This window comes from Xiphophorus maculatus, chromosome 17, assembly GCF_002775205.1.
Source record: "Xiphophorus maculatus strain JP 163 A chromosome 17, X_maculatus-5.0-male, whole genome shotgun sequence".
Lineage (NCBI taxonomy): Eukaryota > Metazoa > Chordata > Actinopteri > Cyprinodontiformes > Poeciliidae > Xiphophorus > Xiphophorus maculatus.
The window spans coordinates 11441664-11464048 of NC_036459.1; the positions used below are offsets into that span (position 1 = coordinate 11441664).

General features: G+C 38.7%; 1 protein-coding gene across 1 annotated transcript in view; it reads left to right on the plus strand.

The window, feature by feature from the left end:
- The first annotated feature begins 15039 nt into the window (after nt 1-15039).
- Nucleotides 15040-22385, plus strand: part of LOC102236641 (PDZ domain-containing RING finger protein 4-like) — a 39352-nt gene continuing 32006 nt past the window's right edge. Inside the window, exon 1 of the mRNA XM_023349745.1 lies at nt 15040-15441. Coding sequence (XP_023205513.1) covers nt 15373-15441 — 69 coding nt within the window. The 5' untranslated portion in view covers nt 15040-15372. The remainder of the gene's footprint in view (nt 15442-22385) is intronic.

Below are 22385 nucleotides of genomic sequence, written 5' to 3' on the forward strand. Positions count from 1 at the left end.
ATCTTATTTTGCTTAAATCAGCTTTATAATCTCTTTGTTCAGCTATTTTTTTTTTAAAATGCCAAGATTCATATAAGAGGAAGATTGCATAGATTAGACAATCGGGAGCAAGAGGCTCAAAACTTTTCATCTGTCGCATACTCCATAACGAGCCTGAGATCTGAGCTTCTGCAAAAGATGGAAGGAACTGTCATCAGGAAGATATTTGCATAAATGCTAAAGAATAAAGCGGTGACCCCCTGACTGATGTAAGCGCCGGGTTCCGGTGCAGGCAGCAACAAGAGAAAAGACTGCAATGAGATCCGGCTGATCAGACAACAAGACTTGCAATTATCTCTGCTGCAGCCCAATCAGACACACCGTGCCGAGGCAAAGAGGCCACGATCAATCTCCACTACTTCTAATGAGCAACATATTTTTCCTCCGCCATTGAAAAGATAATCAGCAGCCGAACAGACGGGTCAACAGGTCCTCGCTACAAAGATGTCTCAAAACAACAATTGGCACAAATCTTTATCAGGTGCGGCAGATTTGTCGCTGGAAGCCTTAAATTAGTCAAATAATAACATTTCGTTTGGCGAAAAGAAGCCGTAACCTTCAGAGCTGTCAGTTTCACGTTTAATTTAAATTATGCACAAATGTGAGGTTGTGGAGAAAAAAAAAAACAAAGTAGATTTTTATTTATTTTTTTCCTTTTTTGTGAAGCAGCTGAAAAGAACATAGAGTGCTTTCATAATGTGCAGTGCATGTTTGAGTTATTACCAAAGTAATAGATGAACTACATTTCTGGGGAAATCTCCAGACTTGAGCACGAATGCGTTATTTTTCAAATGAAGATGAAGGAAATGCACTCAAGAAAATTCATTAATTCAGTTTGAATCAATTTTTTTGTTTTTTCTTTTAGGTCTGCACAGAATTCCTAATGTCTTTCGGAGCACAAATTAATATTTTAAACATTATAATAAACTATACAGAGAAAATGTATGACCAGTCAGCCTATTACTGAACAAAGTATGCTTTATGAATTCTTGAATAAAGCAGTATCACATTAGTTTGTGACTGATTTGACGATGGCATTGAAATCAGTTTCTTTTTTACACATCACTCTCTCTAATCTGATCTTTTATTGTTGTAACCTCTTTATTCCATTTGCATGCAAATTGTGACGTGTTGTTTTGTAGCTTCTTGAATTTGTGCCAGTCTAAACCCCAAGATGTTTCTGCGAATGATCGCAGGTGGAAGCTAATGAAACTCATGTTTTGCGTGAGTTCTCTTAATCTTTTCTGTTTCATCCATTCTTATCCTGTTATGGTTTAACAAAGTAAAGTGACATTAGATGTCTTACACTTGTGTTTGTTTTGTTCACTTGATTTATACAACAAAAAACAGCAGAAAGGGAAGGCATATTATGTTTTTATTTTTTGTGCTCATACATTGCTGTTCTTGAACCATGCATCCTTGAACCGTTTGCCATGCGAATTTATTCTTTCTTTTATGGAAGGACACCATTTTGTGGTCACGTTTCTTACATACAGTACAGACCAAAAGTTTGTACACACCTTTCTAATTCAGTGGGTTTTCTTTATTTTCATGACTATTTATAAGGCAAGAAATCCCACTTATTAACCTGACAGGGCACAGCTATGAAGTGAAAACCATTTCAGGTGACGACCTCTTGAAGCTCATCAAGAAAATGCAGAGTGTGTGCAAAGCAGTAATCACAGCAAAAGGTTGCTACTTTGAAGAAACTAGAATATAAGGGGTATTTTCAGTTGTTTTACACTTTTTTGTTTAGTGCATATTTCCACGTGTTATTCATAGTTTTGATGCCTTCAGTGTGAATCTACAATGTGAATAGTTATGAAAATAAAGGAAACTCATTGAATTAAAAGGTGTGTCCAAACATTTGGTCTGTACTGTACATTATATGTACATTAAGATTAAGCTGTTGTAGCTGCAAGAAAACATGACAAGCATTAGCGAGTTATGTTTCACAGGCAATATTCATGAGTAGTTAATGTGACCGTACAAGCAGTAGAACTGAAAACACAAGCGGTGATGCAGATTCTCTCATAAATGTGCCTCATACCTTTTTTTCCATCACAAACCGTTTCAGCCAAAACCTCTTTGCAAACAAATCTTATACATTATTGTGCAAAAACACTGGCGATGACTGTGCCATGCAACAATTTCAATCAAAGAATCATTTCTCTTTTAGGAAACTTCAGTGAATCTCATTCAGCACGCCCAAACTGAAGATCTCATTCATCCGTTTGCGTATCAAGTTTGACCTTCTGCCCACTCGCGCTTGCTAAAATGTTGGAACAAAGACGAATTTGTCTCGGCGTTGCATGAAGACAGTTTGATTGAGGAGCTTAATCTGCCGCCGGCAACCTTAAGTGTCGGTGAGAGCACCAAACAAGAAAAACTGTACTCATTCTTTTGCTACTATGGCGCTCCGGTCAGACCCACTCGACACAGCCGCTTTGTTATGTTTCTGGGGAGAAGGGAGCTCCCAGGTCAAATTAGACAGATATATATATATATATATATATATATATATATATATATATATATATATTTTTTTTTTCATAGACGCAGCAGAAGATCCGTCTGAGCACGCTCTCACACACACTCACAGGTGTACACATCATTATAGCGTGGCTCCACCATATGAGGCTATTTCAGTGACAGATCTCTGCTTAGCGCTCCTCTGTCATCAGCTCTGTCATATTGCCTCGTTGCCATGACAACCACAGCATGATTTCGAGAAAAGCAGGTTAAAAAAAAGGCGGGGGGGTGTCTTATCCCGCCGCACCCTACTTCATCAGTTTCTGATTTTAAACACGTGGCACGCGAGGAGATAATGCAAGAGAGATAATTAATATATATATATATATTATTATTATTATTATTATTATTATGAAATGAGGAAAGTCCAATAATTTCTGATGGGTGGATTTTGTCTTTTTAACAACCGGGAAACAATGCTGTAAAAAGCTCCTGACAGCAATATGGCTGTCTTTGTTGCCATGTACCAATAAAACAAAATCTACCGCCTGACCTTCTGAGCTTTTTTTTTTCTTCCATTTTTTATTTTGTTCCCATACAGTCCGGTTGTAAAAAAAACATGGCTCTATATTGGCTCATAAATTACTGTCAAGGCTGATGCTAAAAGAAACAACTTTGCCAGGTAAAAAGTGAGCTTAAGACTGCGCTCCACCATATGTGATGACAAATGTCAAATCTAAGTAATGCACACGTATATAGAGCCTTAGATGAATAAAAAAGTTCGATGTAATTTATTGGTACAAACCTGCATACAATAGTGTGTAATTATGAAATGAAAGAAAAGGAACGGGTGATTACATTTTTTCTGTTTGTCTTTTGTGTGAAGCATTTGACTTTCACAAGTAGACAATTGAAATTGGGAGTTAAGCTGGATTTTCCTCACATCCCAGGTGTTCATAGATAGGACGGTGAGTGACAGATTACATTGTTGCACCTCTCAGAGCCATCAGTGACACATCAATATGTTAAAACCATACCATGAATGTGATGAAATTGTTTTCTGCAGACAGTGTTGGTGCGGTTGAGAAAGCTCTGTACCTGCCCTGTCTCCTGTTGTGATTGTGTCTGTTTTGGTGGGGAGAATTTTTTGCAGGAGCTGTCCAGTGCTGAAAGGGACATGGGACGTTTGTTGAAGCCGTATTGAGAAGTTAACATAACTTTAATTCTTGCTTGGTGCATTTGATTGAGGTTCAAAAAGTGGCTCGTTGGCCTGCAGGCTGGTAGTTATAAGAAAAAGAAGGAACTTCCCTTTTCAGTGACTGCATCATCTTTATATATTGTGTTTAGGTGGCAGTTACTGCCTCTTCTAACTCATTGGCAATCCATTTAGGTTTAGTTGTATTTCATCTTTTACAAGGGTTCTTGGGGTGAGGGAATGAGGAAAAATATGGAGTGGGAGGTTGATAGAAGGATCAGTGCTGCGACTGCAGTGATGCAGTACCAGTCTGCTGTGGTGAAGAGAGAGCTGTACCAATAGACAGAGTCGGTCCATGCATCCAGGACCATCATTCTGACCACAGTGGCCCCTCAGGGATGCATTCTGAGCCCCCTACTTTCCGTCCTGCTGAGCCAAAGCTGAATAGCAACATATAAGTTCGTCTTTATCAAATTTTCAGACAACACCACTGATTACTCATTAACGATGAGTCAAGCTATATCGATGAGGTGAGCCAGATGGCCAAGTGGCGCAGTGGCAACAATCTCTCTCCTAATTATGTGAAAAACAACAGAGATTCTTGTCAATTTCCAGAGAGCTGCAACCCAGCACCCAGCGCAGGTCATCAGCGGTGCTTCTGTGGAGAGAGGGAGCAGCATTGAGTTTCTGGGTGTGCATTTTACTGAGGATCTCACCTGGAGCATCGACACCACACCACTGGCCAGAAAGCCTCAGCAAAGCCTCCACTTCCTCTGCAAACTAAGACGAGCCAGTCCACATCACGTCCAAATATCAGTCATCAGGGATTAGGTTTCCATCATAGAAATCTACCTAAAACATCTCCTATTGGAATAATGATTAAAAAGAAATCACAAGGTAAGACTTGTGATTCTGATGTTCCCATAGGAATTTTCAGTCATTTGATGTTAGTTGTAAATCTTAGCTGGTAATAGGTTAAACCCTAAACCTTTTTTAGTGTCTATGAATGGCAGCTTAGCACATAACATTTGAGTGGAAATCTGAATCTCCTCTTTCAAAACTGTTGGTGCATAATGGACCTTGGCTAGCTGAGCAGAAAGTCCTCAATTAGAATTGATTTCAGATTCAAATTAGATTCAAGGCCAGTGAATGAATGTTATCGATGGAAAAATGGCCATTCAGTTGAGGGTGGAGAAAAATACTTTGTGCTAGCTACCATTTATAACAAAAAAAGGAAATAAAGGCCTGACCAACCAATGCTGATTAGCATTGGAAGAGTTGAGGTAATCTGATTCTTCTACCACTTTGACCTCTGTGGTCACAATGGACCTGTGTTCTGGCTTTTTGTAAATGCTACAACCTGGTTGTAAAAACATATTCTTTATGATGTAAAACATAACCAGGCTGCTTTATCCAACATTTAGTTTGTTGTCGGTGGACTTTGGTTGAATTTTTATGTTGGTAGTGGTGTTGTTTAATTTGCATGTTTCTGGTTCTTAGTCCGATCCTTTGTCACATCTGTTGAGGTTAGATGTTTTTGTTTTGCTGTTTTTACCCTTCAATTTATTATCAAGTCAACACCGTACATTGCAGAATGAGCGAGTCAATTAAGCAATCAGTCACATGTGTTTATTGTGCAAAGAATATTTCAAATGCATACACAAGTATTCTATAAGTATTATTGGATATTTATAGAATATTTCAAGCCAATTCTTGAAATATAACAAAAAGATGCTCCGAGGCCCTCAGTGAACTATAAACAATAAATGTTAATGTGGAAAAGCAGTTGAAGGCAGGACAGTTTATATTCCCCTCAATAATAATACGTCAAAATGGTTTGACCAATCTTCTTTTACAACCCAGCGGACTACTTATACTGTGTTCCAAATTATTATGCAAATTGTATTTAAGTATCATAAAGATATATTTTTTTGTTGTGCTATTAAATGTATAGATGGTATTGTGTGTCAGGGCTCTTTGAATCACTATAATTAATTTCAGAGAGCTGGTTGATTAGTTTGTCTGCTGAGCTCAATTAAAGGAAATCTACTAAAGAAGGATGTTCCACATTATTAAGCAGGCCACAGGTTTCAAGCAATATGGGAAAGAGAAAGGATCTGTCTGCTGACGAAAATCATCAGATAGTGTAGTGCCGTATGACAAGGTATGAAAACATTAGATATTTAACGAAAACTGAAGCGTTATCGTACTGAGGAGGAGATTTGATATCAGAATGGCTCCTATGTTAACATGTAACTCTGTCTGTTAAGATGTTTTTAATTGAAATAGCTTTTGATTTTAGTACATGTGACCACTTAATGCTGCACATTCAAAGAATGACTGTTTACAGTTTTTTATAATCCATAAAATGTTTAGAAAATCTGCTGTGCATAATCATTTGGAACAGTGCATTTTGAGTTTTTTATTTTTGAAATAATTACTGTTCTCATGGCGAGCTTTGTTCAGTAAAATTTGATTTATACTGTAATAGTTCATGACTTGAAAATTATACTGACCATCATTTGCATTGACCATTTAAGAAAATCTGAGAAAATATAACTTGCATAATAATTTGTAACATGGTGTAGCTCAGCCCAAATGAAAAAAAAACTAACTCTCGGCAGTCATTAATGTTTACATTTAAAAGAAAATAACTTAACACTTGTTCTGTTTTTTACTTTTCAATCTAATCCTGTGTTTTGAGGAGCTTCTGGAAGTAAAAGAAGTATTGTTTGTTTTCTAACTCTGCAAAATAAGCAATAGAAGGCTATTTCCCCACCGTTTTACCATATTAGATCATTTTTTTATGAGTTAAAGAAACAATCACGTCTTGCATTAGGCAAGACCAATACTCCTAGGATATTTCAGGGTACATTGATACGCCTCGCTCAACTTCTCCTTACTTAACCATGAGATTTTGATTCAGGTCTACAGAAAAACACAATGATCTAAGGGATCTTAAAATCCAATTGAAACTACCAACTTTGAATGTGTTTTATTTGGATTTTTTGTGATAGACTGGCACAAAACATGCATAATTGTAAAGATGAATTTTGAAGAAAAATGTACACATGATTGTCAATATGAGATGAGCTTCTGTCATATTACAGACTTTGAGTATAGTTAGAATTGCAAGTTTTTGGAGGGTGCCTTCCAGCTTTAGATTTCAAGATGCTAGATTCAGGTTTGAACTATGAAGGTTTAGGTTTTTATTTTTTCAAAATGGAACAAATTGCCACATGCTCTGCAAGCTGGTCTTCAACCAGGCACTGTGAGAGCGCCTTAGACAGTGATAGTTTCTGAATCAATGCTACTTTTAGTTTAAAATGTCAGTGTGAACAGCAAGCAGCAAGGGATTTCTGTGAATTGAAGGTAGGGTGTCATCTCAGCATCTGCTCTTTTTGTGCCTATTCTGGCCAAAAGTCATTGTTTCCAGAGCTTTTTGCTTTTGGCCGCACCTCTGCTTGGCATTCAGACTCGAACAGCGACCCAACACACACGCATAAGGAGGATCACGGAGACAAAGGCCTCTTCCTTATCTGTCTGACAGACAACGGCTTGTCCTTCAGTCAGGATTAAACAGAAAAGGTGTCACCAGCAGCTGGAAGCAGGAAGTTGGACAGAACACGACAGCAAGAACCACACTTTGAGTTCAGCGGTGTGTGACTAATCTTAAGTCTCCTGAACATACATTATTTTATCACCATGTGCGGGGAGCCAGATTAAGAACACATTAATTCCCAACAGGGAAGTCTTTTTAAACAGAGTCTGTGTGCTCAAAATACGAATACCCTTATTCTAGAGGAGAGTCTATACGCATGGAAAGATGTTGAATCAGAGGAGAGTGAGCTTCTTTTGAAATACATTTTCCAATGAATCTTCTTAAGTACCCTAGTGAAGGGCAAAATGATGAGAAAGCCTAAATGTATTGTATTTCCCACATGTTTAAGTTTCAGCTATGAACATTTTGTTCAACTTCTTGAACAAAATTTTTTTAACCTTTATGAAACGAAACGTTTGATGTTTATTTTAATTGCCGAAATCTGGTGTAACCCTAAGAAAGGACTTTATTTTTTTTTTTAAACCCAGGTTGAACTAGTGGTACAAATGAAAAAAGCTGAAGAGAAAAAAACAACATAGAGACCAGGAGAGTCTTTATTTGTCTTTTAAAATGACTCTCTTTGTGTATTGTTGGGTTTGGAATTTTGCCAAGCACTTTCCAAATTTAATAATGGACTGACCAGCGATCTGTATTACCTTTAGAGCTTGGAATATTGGTTTAAAACATAACCCTACATTAAACTTCTCCACAACTTTGTCTGATCTGGCCCTGTGGCCCTTCATAGAACACCCTTAGTTACAGGTAACAGAGTAAAAGGGGCTCAATATAAAGGTACAACACTTTTTTTTTTTTACATAAATTTTTTTGTTCTAAAAACTATACATCATTTTTAATCCACTTAACAGAAATGCTCTTACCATGACAAAAAAATCCCAATATATGGCATAATGACAACTGTATATACCATAGCTCCAGGTTTTTCTGCCAATAATGCCAAATATCTGGTACTGATTTCATAAAATTCTCTATGAAGTTCCAAAGAGCTGGGTTTTTTTGTTAACATTCTCCTTGTAGTGTTTATAAAATAAAGTAGCTACAGTCCTTACAAGAATGTTGGATTTCTTGTACGCAGCATTTTGTGTGTGTTTACAACCCTTTAGCATTCTTGAATGGCCCCCCAAAAACAGTAGACCCGCATGCTCAGCTGAACTCCACTCCTTATCAATAAAAGCTGGGGGACAATAGTCAGAGGTGCTTCTCGACCTGTGTCTGAATATTTAGGTCAAGTCAGAGTATGAACACCCCTTCGCGTTCATGTGTGCATAGAGAAGATTGGCCTTGTGCCCCTCTGTAATCCTGTTAAGCACCTGAACAATAAGTGAACAGCTGGTTTGGCCTTCCTGCACTTTGGAGCATGAAGCTGAGGAGAGGATGCTGTGTGCTGCATTCAGATGAAGAAATAAGAATAGAAACCTTGGAGCATCAATACAATGGACTAATCTAATTATCTCCAGATTTATTTTCTACCCATCTACTGTGTCCCTCTGTCTATTTGTCTCCCTGTCTCCTGTATGCTTTCGTGCCTTTCTCCCTCGGGTCAACAATGGCTCTCCGCTGGTCATGTTACTGCATTTGTCCTCGCAGTTCAATACTGGCACAGATGTTGTGGAAAGTTTAAGGGGCCCGATTGTGCCATTAGTCCGGGAGTGAGGCCTGGAAGCAGCAGGGGAAGACTTCTCTAATCAGTTTTATTGGAGCCGTGCTATTGGGTTAACACAACGAGGTCAAGCCAAGAGCCCGGCGGCACTACAGCGTATATGTGAGGTTGTGAGCACACAGGGTAGATCTATGTATGCTCAAACCCCAGGGCTAAAGGACAGATAGTTGTTTCTTTCTGTCTCCTCTTTCATTGGTTATTGGGTCTCATTTGGGTGACACATGAGCTCTGATTGGTGTAAATGTGCTCAGAATACAACCAAAGTATAACAAAGCAACACGATCTCGTTTTTTGCGGGTGTGCACATGAGAACTCAAGAAAATTGCACCATAAATGAATGCGATGTTATCTTTGTCTAATTGTTTGATTTCTTTGTACATTACACATTTTTTAGTTTAAAATTTGTCCAATGTATGCGTCAGAAACTCAGTTTATTGGGGAATTTGTGTCAGACTCCTTCAGCACTTTAACATCTCACCAGTATTTATGTGATTTTGTTCCGATACTTGAGTTTAGGTAACTCTGAAATACTGGTTATTATCTCATTTAAATGGGTGGACTAAATTTTGAGGTCTGGATCTCATTTTCTAAATACTTAAGATTTAAATTACATGTTCATATATTAAGATAAAAGGCGAAATCTTGATGGAAAAAAATAAAAACTGATTCAGGTTACAAGTGATATTTGGACACCATCAAAATTTTGTAAGAAATTAACCGCCATCCCAAAAATATTACCCTTGTCTCTTAAGTGGTCCAGCAGAGGGATTTGTATACTACTGCTGTGGCACCATGTGTTGTTATTTAGACCCTCAGCTGTAGCTCTAAATAACTTACTACCTACAGAGATAGGCAGCTCATCAAACCCTGAATGAGATTCAAAAGATCTGAAAAAGAATTGAGTGGGTGATATTTATCAACTTTAAAAAAAATTGTATTTATATCTTTTTGAAAAGTCTGAGATTTAACAGTCATTCAAATTGGTATTTGGTAACAAGTCAGCTTTAAGTGGCAAAAAAGTTTCTGTGTTAAAGGTTAATTTAGAGTCTTTTTTTCCCCTTTTATCCCCACTGTTCAATAGTCAAAGGGAAGCTGCTTAAGGAGATCTGAACCTGTTTTCCACTGCTGGAGGACAAATCCATTCTTATGGATTACTTGACCCCGTCGTGAGGTCAGTTGTTCAGATGACAGTTTGACTCTTGGCTTCTCAAAAACACAGGATCCCAAATTCCCCCCAGTGATGTCCCACCTCTGGTTGTTTGTTGCTTCATATATTTATAAGAAGCCCTCCATTTTGTGCTAAACGTTTGCCTTCCTTATCACATTGTTTCAAAAACCAGCATAAAATTAATCCATTTGTCTATCTTAGCTTTTTCTTTTTTTAAACAAAACCATGTCTCGTTAAATAGCTGATTTTATTTGTTCTTTGCAAAATGACTTTATCAAAATTGTATTTGACTATCTCTGTGTGTGTACATGGTGCTCAGAGAGACCATACTTATGCTTCAATGTTGAGATAAATTACAGTGATTTCATCTTTTTTTCTTTTTTTTATACAACTGCACATTTGTTTTCACATTTAAAACAATTTGTTCCAAAATTCATCCCAGTTTAGCTGCTTTATCTTCTCTGTTTTGTGATTCGTCAGCCTTTTGTTTGCGCTGTGATTGTCTTCACTTTACAATTAACTGGCTGGGATCCCTCGTTCTTTTTATTTTGCGAAGTCAGACATTTTGCTTCAATGGTCAGAGTCAGAAGACAATGCAGTGGAGAAAAGACAATCATCATGAATGTTGGAACTCAGCATTGGCCTTCTGCAGAGTAATTAAACAATTATTAATAGTTAAAATGTAATTACCAGAACGTCAAAAAAAGAGAAAGAAATCGGATTGGATGGTTGCTTTTCAATTACCATAATGTACCATTATTTCTCCTCGCCCTTTAGATTCATAATGTGAGTAGCACTCTAATTGTGTTTTCATGTAGACAAATGGTTTAGACTGTTAAATAATGAATGGGTTATGGCCGGTGAGAGGACTGCGTGTGTCACCCTTAGGCTCTTCCCACACCGCTGATTTTGAGATGCTTAGCTGTTTTGTATTGATCTTTCCATATTCGCAGTGATGTCAATAAGTTGGTGAAACAACAAACTTCATTACTTCAGGTAGTTGTGAGTTGGTTATATGTTTGACAGTTAAGACAGAAAACTAAAATATCGACAGGGCAATCCTTGATCAGGATTTCCTAACGTGTTCCCTGCCCTTTGCCATGATCCTACATGTGGCGTTCATGGAGAGGATCTCAGACGTAATCATGTCGAGGCAGGTGTCAGGTTTGAGAATCTCAAGGTCTGATGTTTTCATTTTGACGACTATATGTCGACTTTTGTCGAAAAAGGTAGCTTGCTCTCCAAAACTGGAGGTCTTTTGCTCAAACAGAAAAGTTCAAGAATCTTGTGATCATGAGCGACGTAGAGTGAATGGCTAGATGGCTTATTGCAGTCGATTGTAGAGGATAAAAAGCTGAGTTGATAAGCTCTTTATAAGTTCTTGTGATTTCTTGGTTTATCTTTGTTAACCATCACCAAAAGAAATGAATCCTGACTAAAACTGTCTCAAATTGGCTTCTTTCCTGGAACTCTACCTTGGAAATAGGATCCATCATCATCCATCATCCACTCTATCATTCAGGAGGAAGCCTGGAGTAAATCCAGTGCTGCTCCTTGGCTTTAAAAGGAGTCAGTCAAGGTTGGTTATCTGATCAGGATACCACCTGGAAGTCTTTGGAGAATATCATCTCTACTGCCTGGATATTGAGTTAGCAGCATATCACGACAGTCACGAATGAGACTCTCATACAGCAACTGAAACTCAGTCAGAGGCGTTTTCAGATCTGTTGCAGGGATCCTTCCTGCCACAACAACTCTTTGAGGATACTTGGATGATATTACGGCATAAATAAAGTAGTTTTGAATGGAGCAGAACTCTTTTCTGTCTAGGTTGGATAATTGATATGTCTTTACAGTGTCTCAGTTTTCTGTTTACAAAATGTGCTTAGAGCTAGCCTTGTTGGAGACACAGACTTTTCACAGGTCACTGGTTTTCTAGAAGGCTTTTTACAAATGGAATGAAGACATTATCAGATTTGCTATTGGGATCCTTTGAACATCACCCCAAAGTTCAGTCAGCCTAACCTCTTTAATTTCTTCATAAACTGTACACGCGACTGTATGGTTCAGAGCTCACAAAACTGAGCTAAGTGACACATTTTCCATCATTGTCAAACACACAGCACATTATGCTAATGTGGTGGTAAAGGCTTCCTTTGAAGTGACACACTTTCCAACACTAACAAGCTATTTTTGGTTAACCTTTGACAGACCAGCAGATCCAAACGACAGACTTCACCATGAAATATAAAATAGTTGGTGCAAATAGTTGAAACCGCCTTACCCTCTTCGCCCCAAAAGTTAACTACCTGTCAGAGAATTCATTGAGCACGAGACCTTACATGTATGACACCACTTTGCTGTCGTTATTGCCAGTCCTGCTCCGAGACATCAAAGATGAAGTGCCTTTTTTTTTTTTTTTTTTTTTTTTGGTACCCCGCAATTTCTCTTCGACAGGTTCCAAATTCCACGGCTGTCAAAGTTACACAAGTCAATTCAAAATGTTAAGGGAGCACAAGCCTGTCCAGTGTCTCGTTTACGCCCGAGTAAGAAGGCAGGATGATGAAATGTCAGAGGGAGCCCATTTCAGGGTATGATGAAAAGAGACTGACACGAACAACAAAAAAGGTCTACCATGATGATGTCACCTTTTCTAAAGATTTATGCGATTCCTTGCTTGTATGTTTTCTTTTATTTTTATTTTGACATTTTTAAATAAAAAATTACCTTTGGTATATCTCTTATAACTGACATTTGCTTTTTAATGTCTGCGCTGATATCCTACCTGGTGTCAAACTTTTGTGACAAAACCTTTACCCACAGTATGTTAGTGAAAATATTCTTCGTGGTTAGTACATCCAGAGAGAAAGAAGCCTTTAGATTTTTCACATGATTCCATGCATATTACCTCTTCCGCAAACAGTTTTAGAGGTTCACCTAATTGCAACGGCTAAACAATAAGACAATATATCAAGACCCTATGAAAGTGCAGTTTGTTCATATTGGTAATCCATTTCCACATTCCAAACTGCACCACTTTCAAGAAAGTAACATTGAGCAGAAGATCCAATGAAAAAAAAAAATCTCTGAGATTAGTTGGTGACGTCAACTGTTTAGCAAAGGTCAGTGGAAAGAGCAGTGACCTCATCACCGTGCACCTTGGCTTGAGAGTGCGTTTAGACAAAGGGTCGGGTTTTATCTGGGAACCTATATCTGGATCTGCCTGGACACCCTTGACTGCTCCTTTATAGGCCTTATTCCTGTTTAGGTGGCGATAAGAAGGATGGTGCATCTTTGCTCTCTGCTCATTAGCCATTGCAACGATTTGTCTTGGAGACGCGGTTTGCCTGCTTCCAGAGCTAAAGTAGTTCTCCAGTGCACAGCGGTCATTTCATGTAAAGATAAATAAGGGTAAACTGTTGACTGTACTTACAATGTTTTGCATTTCTTTTTTACGTTACCATGTTGGTATGAAAGCCAACAAGATGCTAAAACTGTTCTTTGTTGCATCCTATCACACAGCCTGGCTTCACAGTATATGGAAGATGATGATGATGATGATTATCCCTCATATGACCAGAGGTCATATAGCCCTACTGGATTGACTTTAGATTTTTTTAGTTGAAGAATTATTTAAAAATGTGCTAATTTTCTCAAACAACTTCTGTATATTGCAGTTATCATCTTGTGTCTTTGACTATCCAACAACGGCTTAAAGGGCAAACAACAACAACACAAATCTGATGAGATGATAATAGAAGGGGTAAAAATGACTCGGGTAAAAAATAGTTTAAGAAAAACCAGAATGTTTTAATGGAAACATTTTGCATAAATAATGGATTTTCTGATGATAAATTACATGGATTACAATTTGTGAAGCAGACAAGTTGATTTGGAAATGCACTGACCCTCAATGGGGTGCCAGTTTGTTAAGCTCCCAAGATACTCTGCTCAGACAACAACTTCCGGATATTTCTGGAATATTTTGAGTTTTAAGCTGAAAAGTAGTTAAAAATAAGAATACATGCCTATTTAAATATCTTATACTTGCAAATAATTTTACACACAGTCAGGGATTTTTCAGCTTATTAGTAGCACATTTGGTGCTTAGGTGCAGATTTCTTAGTTGCAAGCGTAAAAAGAACCGGGATTTGATAAATGCCATCACTGCCATTTTAATTAATCATAGCTGCAATTCTATATCATCCATCCTCCTTCCTCCTCCTCTTCTTTCGGTCTCCCCCTGCTCTGAAGAGATGAACCAGCAGTGCTGGAAGCTAATTTGAAGCCAATCAATATTAGTCTGTGTTTCTTCCTGTGTGTCAGCCCGGTTCGGTGCCCTTGTCTAACTGCGGGCGGAGAGAGAGGAAGCATATGCCGGGGGAAGCATCGCGTGCTGACTGTAAATCTATGGCAGCCACTGAACACCACTCGTGGAAAACACGGAGCCGAGTGCAAAAGGCTATCCGACTGCATCCAAATGAGATTGATTTCCATGCCAGATCCATTTGTTAAATGTGCGTGCTGACTAATAGCCCTCTCGCCAAATTGATGAACTGCGGAGATTGTGTTTTAGCTGCTGGTTCGAGCTTTTGGAAACGGGGGGATCCGGAGGTGGCGGACGGGTGCTTTTTCAAACCAATGGTCAATCACTGAGTCTTCACAAGTTGAGACGGGTCCACTCCCTTTAACACTCCCCTGCTGTCCGCCCTCAGCCAGCCACCCTCCTTTCCTTAAACAGCCAATAAGGATGCTGTCTATTCATGAACTGAAAGTGGGAGCAGGCATGTGTAGGCAGCTTGCCACAGGAGGAGGTGTGTCTCTGTGAGCCAAGAGTGTGTGCATAGAAGAGAGTACGCTCACACTGAGAGAGGAGGTGGCGGAGAGAAGAGTGTATGGAGGCATGCAAGTGAGAGCCGGGAGAGGAAGGGACAGGCAAGAGGGAAAGGGAAGCCAGGTGCATTTTACTGAGTTAATTAGAGACTTATATACTCATTAGGAATACAAAGAAGAAAAACTCTCAAATTTGGGTAGCATAAATGTGTGTGAGAGAGAAAGAGAGAGGGAGGGATCTCTGAGGATACACGGATGAGAAGGAAGAGTGAGGGAGACGAAGAAGAGGAGCCCGAGTGTGGATCGCCCTGGGGGGAGCTCACACACGCCGCAGACAAGCGCACACACTCCGGCGGGCACTCGGCACCGTTTCCCTGACAACTAGGATGGGCTGCAATTTGTGCACCTTGCAGAAACGAGAGGAACACTACAAACTGCTCTACGAGATTGCACAGGTAAGTTAGACCAGGCGCAGAACGAAGGATGACAGCGCTGTGAGGTGACGTGGACCCTCCCTGGTCGAAATAATTGGGTATTCGGAGAGAAATGGATTTCCCAAAAGTGAGTGCTGGGAAGTGAGCGGAATATGCAGGAAAGTGGAGAGAAATTAGTCACTTTGGAACAGGCAGGCAGAGTTTGAGAGCATGCGTGTTTTCGTTCTCCTTCAAAGTGAATGGAGCTAGTTATCTCTTCTTAGCAGCAGAAGATGTGAGGACAAGTTCAGCTCTTCTTCCTGCACTGGCTCCAGGGGAAATCAACACATCTCCTCTGCCCATGACTCTACAGAAGCAGAAGCAGTGCAGTTCCAAATAGGTCTTGCTGGTTCTTTTTATAATTTTTTTTCAGGAGGGGGGGGGGTCTACTGGCCCGTTGTAAAATCGGCTTTGTTTTGCTACTGGTTTGAAAACCCTATTGGGATTTATTTCTATATTTTACCAAAAGGTTCCTTTTGTTGCCTTGTATGGATTTTAGTTTATTCTAGTAACCATATACTTCATACAAACGCAATTTCACTCTTGCAGAATTTATTGTGCATTGAAAGTACTGCTTCTTGAGGTTTCTCTCAAAACTTCCTCATCAGACATTACATGTGGTCAAAACAAGCTGCTATACCTCCAGAGAGCATTCCAATATTCCAAAAATATAAGCTGTAAAAACATTTTCTTTTAAATTCTGATAAAACTATAAACTCCAAATGAATTTAAAGCCATTTTGCTTTAAATTCATTCATAACTGTGTGCTATGTAGGTCTAAAGATAAAGAAATAAAGCACATTTTATATTGCAACTTATTATGCATTCTATTCTGAATAGTTCATGTATATTGGAATCAAAGGTGTGGAATTCACATTGTTCTGCAGTATCAAATTACTTTTGTAGTGACAACTCGTTTTTATCTATTAACTGACCATCTGCTGATTAGATTAATATGTTCCAAAACATATTACTAGATAATTATTAGATGCTTAGAATGTAGGCTATGATATCAGTTTCACTTTCAGTTTCATTTGTGTAGCATATTTCTTTGCATGTTTCTATTGCTTAATTAACAAACATACCATAGATATTAAGCAGTAGGTATTAAGGTGCTTTATATTTAATTTTATTTTGGATCACATTTATAATTTGCTCTCAACCATTTTTTATTAGTTTTATTTCGATTGATGTCCTGGGTACACTAAGTGCTGATTCTATTTAAGTCTAATGCTGAGAATTACACGTAATTCTGAAATCTTGCTTGACGGAAAGGTCAAGTTGACCATCGAGACTGATTTGTTTGGAAACGTTAATCATGATTCAGTAAAGCGCGAAGGTGCCACATTTCTTACTTTTTGCTCTGTTGATAACTGGACTGTGTTGATGTGGGATAAATGGACAGATTGTTGGTGAAGTACATGCTTTTCTTCTTCTTTCATTCATCATTTAGTATCTTGCACTGTTACAGACAGCGGGGAAACTCAGTAGGGCACAATCTGAGGCATCAAATTACAAACCGTGCCGGTGCGTTCACATAGCTATGGATACAAGTACATCAGAATGTGCTCTTAGCTGCTGATATAAAGTATGTTTATGGTGAATATCTTAATAGTTTCTTTTTTTCTCTCTCTCTCTAAAGTAATAAAAATGTTATAAATTCTATGATCTTCCATTAGTGTTGAAAAGCTTAAACTAATGAATGTAATTCAGAAACCTGCAATCTGAAAATCATGTAATTTTTATGTTTATTATTACCCCATGCACTAATTGGATTGTGCTGTTTATGTTGGATGCCTCTGAAGCAGATAAGCAAGTAAGCCATGCCAATTATAGGAAACTCTAGGAGGTCATGGCTCCTTTTTGTTGTTGATGTAAAAGGGAATTTACTCGCGTAACCAAAAGCAGAAGGTGCATTATGTGACCAGCTGTGAAATCTAAGCCTCTTAAGCTGTTTAAACATACAGTAAACTGAACAAAAGCATCCTTATAAGGATTATAAGGTTCAAAGCAAAAATTATATCACATTTCCACAAAAACCCTTATATATCACCTATCTGTCTATACAAGCAACAACCATGTGCACATGAATATTAATATTTTTTTATATTTCCTGCTGTGCTTACAGCTCTAATTTATTTGTAAATAAACACTTTCTCAAACAAACCCACAATGGCATAACGATATACTGTACATCACAAAACTGTCTTTGTGTCCTGACTTGGCATTAACTGGTATTTGATTCTCACTGTATGACGCCCTTGAGTCTTTCATGAATTGTATTTGAAATGGAAAAGCAGCAAATATTCAAAGAGATTTACGGTTGCAGTTGTTGTATTTACAGGCTTATCCTTTATTATTTTGGTTTAAATGCATAAACCAAAGTAAAAAAAAAAAAAAGATAATATACACACCTGCTTGACTTAGTGCTGATTTTTAAACAAATGTGCTTGTTCTTATTTCTCTTTCTACAACACTGGGAGCCTAACAAGCTCATAGACTGGTTAGTTAGGCCTGCTGCTTGGGGAGCCAGTCAAACTAAGTAACTTAATGTCTTTGATGACAAGTTGGTCTTTGCTTGGCCGCTATGTTTTTAAAAACTAACTTTTTTAGGTGAGTTTTTGTGTTTTGTGTCATTTTTGTCTTATAAAAATGACAAAAAAATATCGAGACAGTGAAAAGAGCTTTCGTGCAAGAGACGTAAGTCACAGTTACGACAACGCAAACAACTCAAACTGGAGGGTAAACTCAGGGCGAGGCGGGCAGGCAAAGAGAAGAGGCAACAAAATTCTCTGAGTCCTACATTAGGCCTGTAAGGTTATTTGCGGGAAATAAACTTTAAGCTATTATTATTTCACCATGTCAGTAACAAGTTACTAATAACACTCAGAGTAAGAAGTTGCATGTAAAACAAGTGGCATTTTTTGTGGTGCCTGTGTTCAATGAGGTTCTACAAGTAAACTAGATTTTATGGGGTACTCAAAAAGAGCCAAAGCAACAGAAGAGCCTTTTGCAGTTTTTATGGTGTAAAATAACAGCAGATGAACCATAAAACATTGGGTTCACATCAAGATTGGCTGAAACAAACACTAAAATGGTCATAATGATGCATTTTAATCCCTAATTACACTTGGCAAATGTCCTAGAGAGTATTCCTTGTCTGTGTACAAGTCGCCACACTACAGTCAAATGTTCTTTGTGACTGCCAGAGGACACCAACAGTTCTCATTTTTAGTGTTGAAGAAAGAGGAAGAAAAAACCCGCTCATCAGGCTGCAAGTGTGTCAGTGTGACTTTGGCCTGAAACTTGAGGCTAAGGGGGATTCTGCAAATCCAGGGAGACTCCCCAACGATCCCTCCGTCTCATTTTACTTTCGTCATTTTTTCCTCCTTCCTTTTTTTGCGTAATTCTCCTTCTCTATAACCTTCATTAATTTTGCTCTCCTTTCCATTTCAGTGTTCACTTTCTGCTGTCTCTCAATTCAGTTTCAGCAGACACACAATAAATGTGTTTCCCATATTTTACACTCAACATAGGAATACAGCGGAACACTCTTAGCTAATTATGCTTGTGAACTACTCCGGAAAGCTGATAATATCCCCAAAAGCCAGGTGGGGACAGGTGCAAAGGGTGTCCTATTAACACTTGTCTAGAGGCTCATCTGTTGTGTGTGGCTTACCTCATCATATTATGGCCTGTGGCTTTTAGCAACGTGAAATTTTGTTGAAGAGTCTCCTTCTGTTGTGTATTGGCGGTAGGCTATCTGTTTGAAAGGGTTGTTTTGAGAGCTTAGCAGAAAAAATTATGGTCTAGTTTTAAAAACAAAAACACACATTAGCTGAGGTTTCAGGTTTATATTTACCAAATATTTTTAAATTGTTGACTTTTTTGTTATTATTGAGTGAATGAGTACAACACTACCACACCTGTAAAATCAAATTATTGCTCAGATAGAACCTGCAACTTGAAGTTAGCTGAAATATCTTAAAAAGACAGCACAATTTGTTCTGATCTGCGTAACCGACATTTATCAGTCCGGATATGTTTTTGAAGACGTTTCGAAGAGTTTGGACGGACGGCAAACTACAGTAGATTTAGAACAATTCTCCACAGATGAAGGAAACTTGGAAAGTGGAGAACAGACAGTCTGCTAGACAAACATGATGATTGTCTGCAGTAACTTTGTTGTTTCAACATGACGACTTGTCATTTATGGAACCATGAGTCCTGTTCTTTACCAGAACGTTCATTAGGTGGATCTCGCGCAATCATATGTATACGTAGGACAGTGTTTCAAAGCACACCAGGTACTCGTCTGTGACTGGCTCAAAGGAAAAGAAAATCTAAAATAATTCAAAGTCAACATAATGGCCCTCTTTAATAAAAAAATTGTACTGGTAGGAGCCACAGACTATGACAGAATGAACACAAACTATCCTTCAACCAATCTGCATTTTGCAGCAAATGTAGTTTGTTTAATGTCTCTGTGTTATTGTATCAGTTCTCATCTCAAGAGTATTGCTCTCAGGACAGCACTTCATTTAATTAATTAAAGACATTTATTAGCCAGGGACGAAAGTGCTGAAACAGCTGCTTTCTTTCTTGACAGTGTCAGCATTTAGCCTGCCAGTTGCAGTTCATAAACTCTTCCTGTGGGTCGACACTGGAAAGCTAAACTCTCATACAGCTAAATGTTTTACACCGGTACAGATGAATTATACAATTCGAGTTTCTAGAATGATAAAACCCTTTGGGAGAGTTTCTTTTCAAGGATGTAAAATATATTTAGAGGCTGAAACAATGGCAGCTGAAATGGCAGCCATTTGGAGTTAGGGTATTGGTTTTCCCTCTATAACTGACATGTAATATTGTGAACAGACCTCTAACTGTTAGAAAAAGTAACTGAGCTTTTCAGAGACCAATTTGAGTTTTCACCCTGCAGGCCTGTTCTCCACACTACCAGCTATCTTTGCACACACAGCTGCACTATTCTGACAGGAGCGCCGGGTGCTCGACCCCAGCTGCCCAGCGGCCACTGAGAGATTTATAACTCTCGTCAGACCATTTACATTCAACATTGCATTTGTGATGGCGTGCATGGCCTGGTGTGTGGGTGCGTGTGCGCGCTCGTTTCTCTGCAAACTCACTCTGCGGGGCTCCATTCAGGGTGTAGCAAATGCTATTCCATGTATTTTGCTCGTGGCTGTGTTAAATTGTCCCACAGCCTCTGGCCTTTAGTGTCTCACTGGGCCCATATGTTTTGTACTTTAGTTTGACCAAAATCAGCACTATTGTGTCAGACAAAAGCGCAGAAGACGGCAAATTGTACGAGTGTAACAGGGTTGAGATTCCCACGGTATAACTATGATACCAGTTTCCCAATATTGTTATTGGCATATAAAATAAGATCAGTTTGCATAATCTAATTGCTTTTATCTAAAACTGTAGTGCAAAAAAATATTACAGCAATATAACAATGTTATATATGCCATATATTAATTATTATACTCATTTAGACCTAAGAAAAAATATTAATTACGTCAACCAGCTTATCAGTACATGGGGGAAATGTACATTATTTTATGTTATTCTGTTGTCTATTATCTACATGACCAGCATCCAGTTGTGATTTTATAGCATTTTAATAAATTTTAAAAAGTGTGACGATTGAAAAGAATACCTTGTCCAAAAATATGTTGTCAAATCACTTTAATGCACCATAAACCCAGTGAAAATGTGGTACTCTGGGACTTTTTGTAGTATCCAATCAAAAGAGGAAAGTAATTTACACTTTTGGTTGTTGATTTCATTCACCAACAAGTCAAATGTCAGATAGAAAATTTCCCAGAACCCCCCGAAACCAAATGTGAGTTCAGAGTAATATCCTTGATTTTAGACCTGAGCAGTCCCGACATCCTTCTGAGCGAACCAGATTTCCCTTAGTGCACCACAAACGGCAGGAATATCTCCTAAGATTATCTTCGAAGTCGTCGAAATAATCGGGGTGTCCTTACGACTGTAGGAACGGGGAAAACAGGACAAAAATCGGCTTGAAAATCTTGGCATGTGAACTAAGTATAAGCGGCCCATGCCTTGCTGTATTTTTTTGAGGGAATTTTTTGGTTTGCAATGTTGCTTCATCAGGTCAGTGAGCAGAAAGGGAAGTGATTACAAACTGATTTTTTTAACCGTGTATAACACACATGTCCTACATTACTATTGCAGGTCCTTTTCTGAAAATATCCACCTTCCCCCCGTTGGATACCTTATGTATACCGGTCTGCTCTTGTTGCGAACCAGGCCAATCTCTGGTGTGAGCATTTCCTCTAGAGACAGATGCCGTGCCTCATGTCCAGCCTGTTAGACAGAACAGAGGAGGCTAGACAACCAGCCCCTCGCCCCCGCCACCACCCGAGGTGTCCTGCAAGTGCCACACAGAGCAGGGGAGGCTGGGGTCAGACCCGCACAGCCGGCACATCCATATGCCCAAACTGGACCTGAAGCTGAACTTTATTTGTTGGGAAGTGTAGTTACTCGCCAGAGAGGCTATGGCTCTTTTTTTCTTTTTTACATAAAGGTACAGCATAATATAAGTGATCTCATATGTTGAGGTTGTAAAACGTACTACAAATCAAAGTAGCACTCTTCTTTTGTTTGTCCTTTTCAATCTTTCTGATGGGGTTGTGAGCCATTCGTTGTGCTGACCTCTCCATCTTTCCTGCGTTTTTCATCCCAACAAGTACGCTGTCCGCCTGTCGACGTGGGTCGGCGAGGGTGACCTTTTTACCTATCACCGTAAATCGTCTTGACAGTCTTGCATGCCCTCAACGTTTTTTTTTTTTTTTACAAAACATTTTCAATCTTTGTTTTCACCAAACTGTTAGATTTACCTAGGTAAAATATTTTCTGTTCATAAGAAATACAAG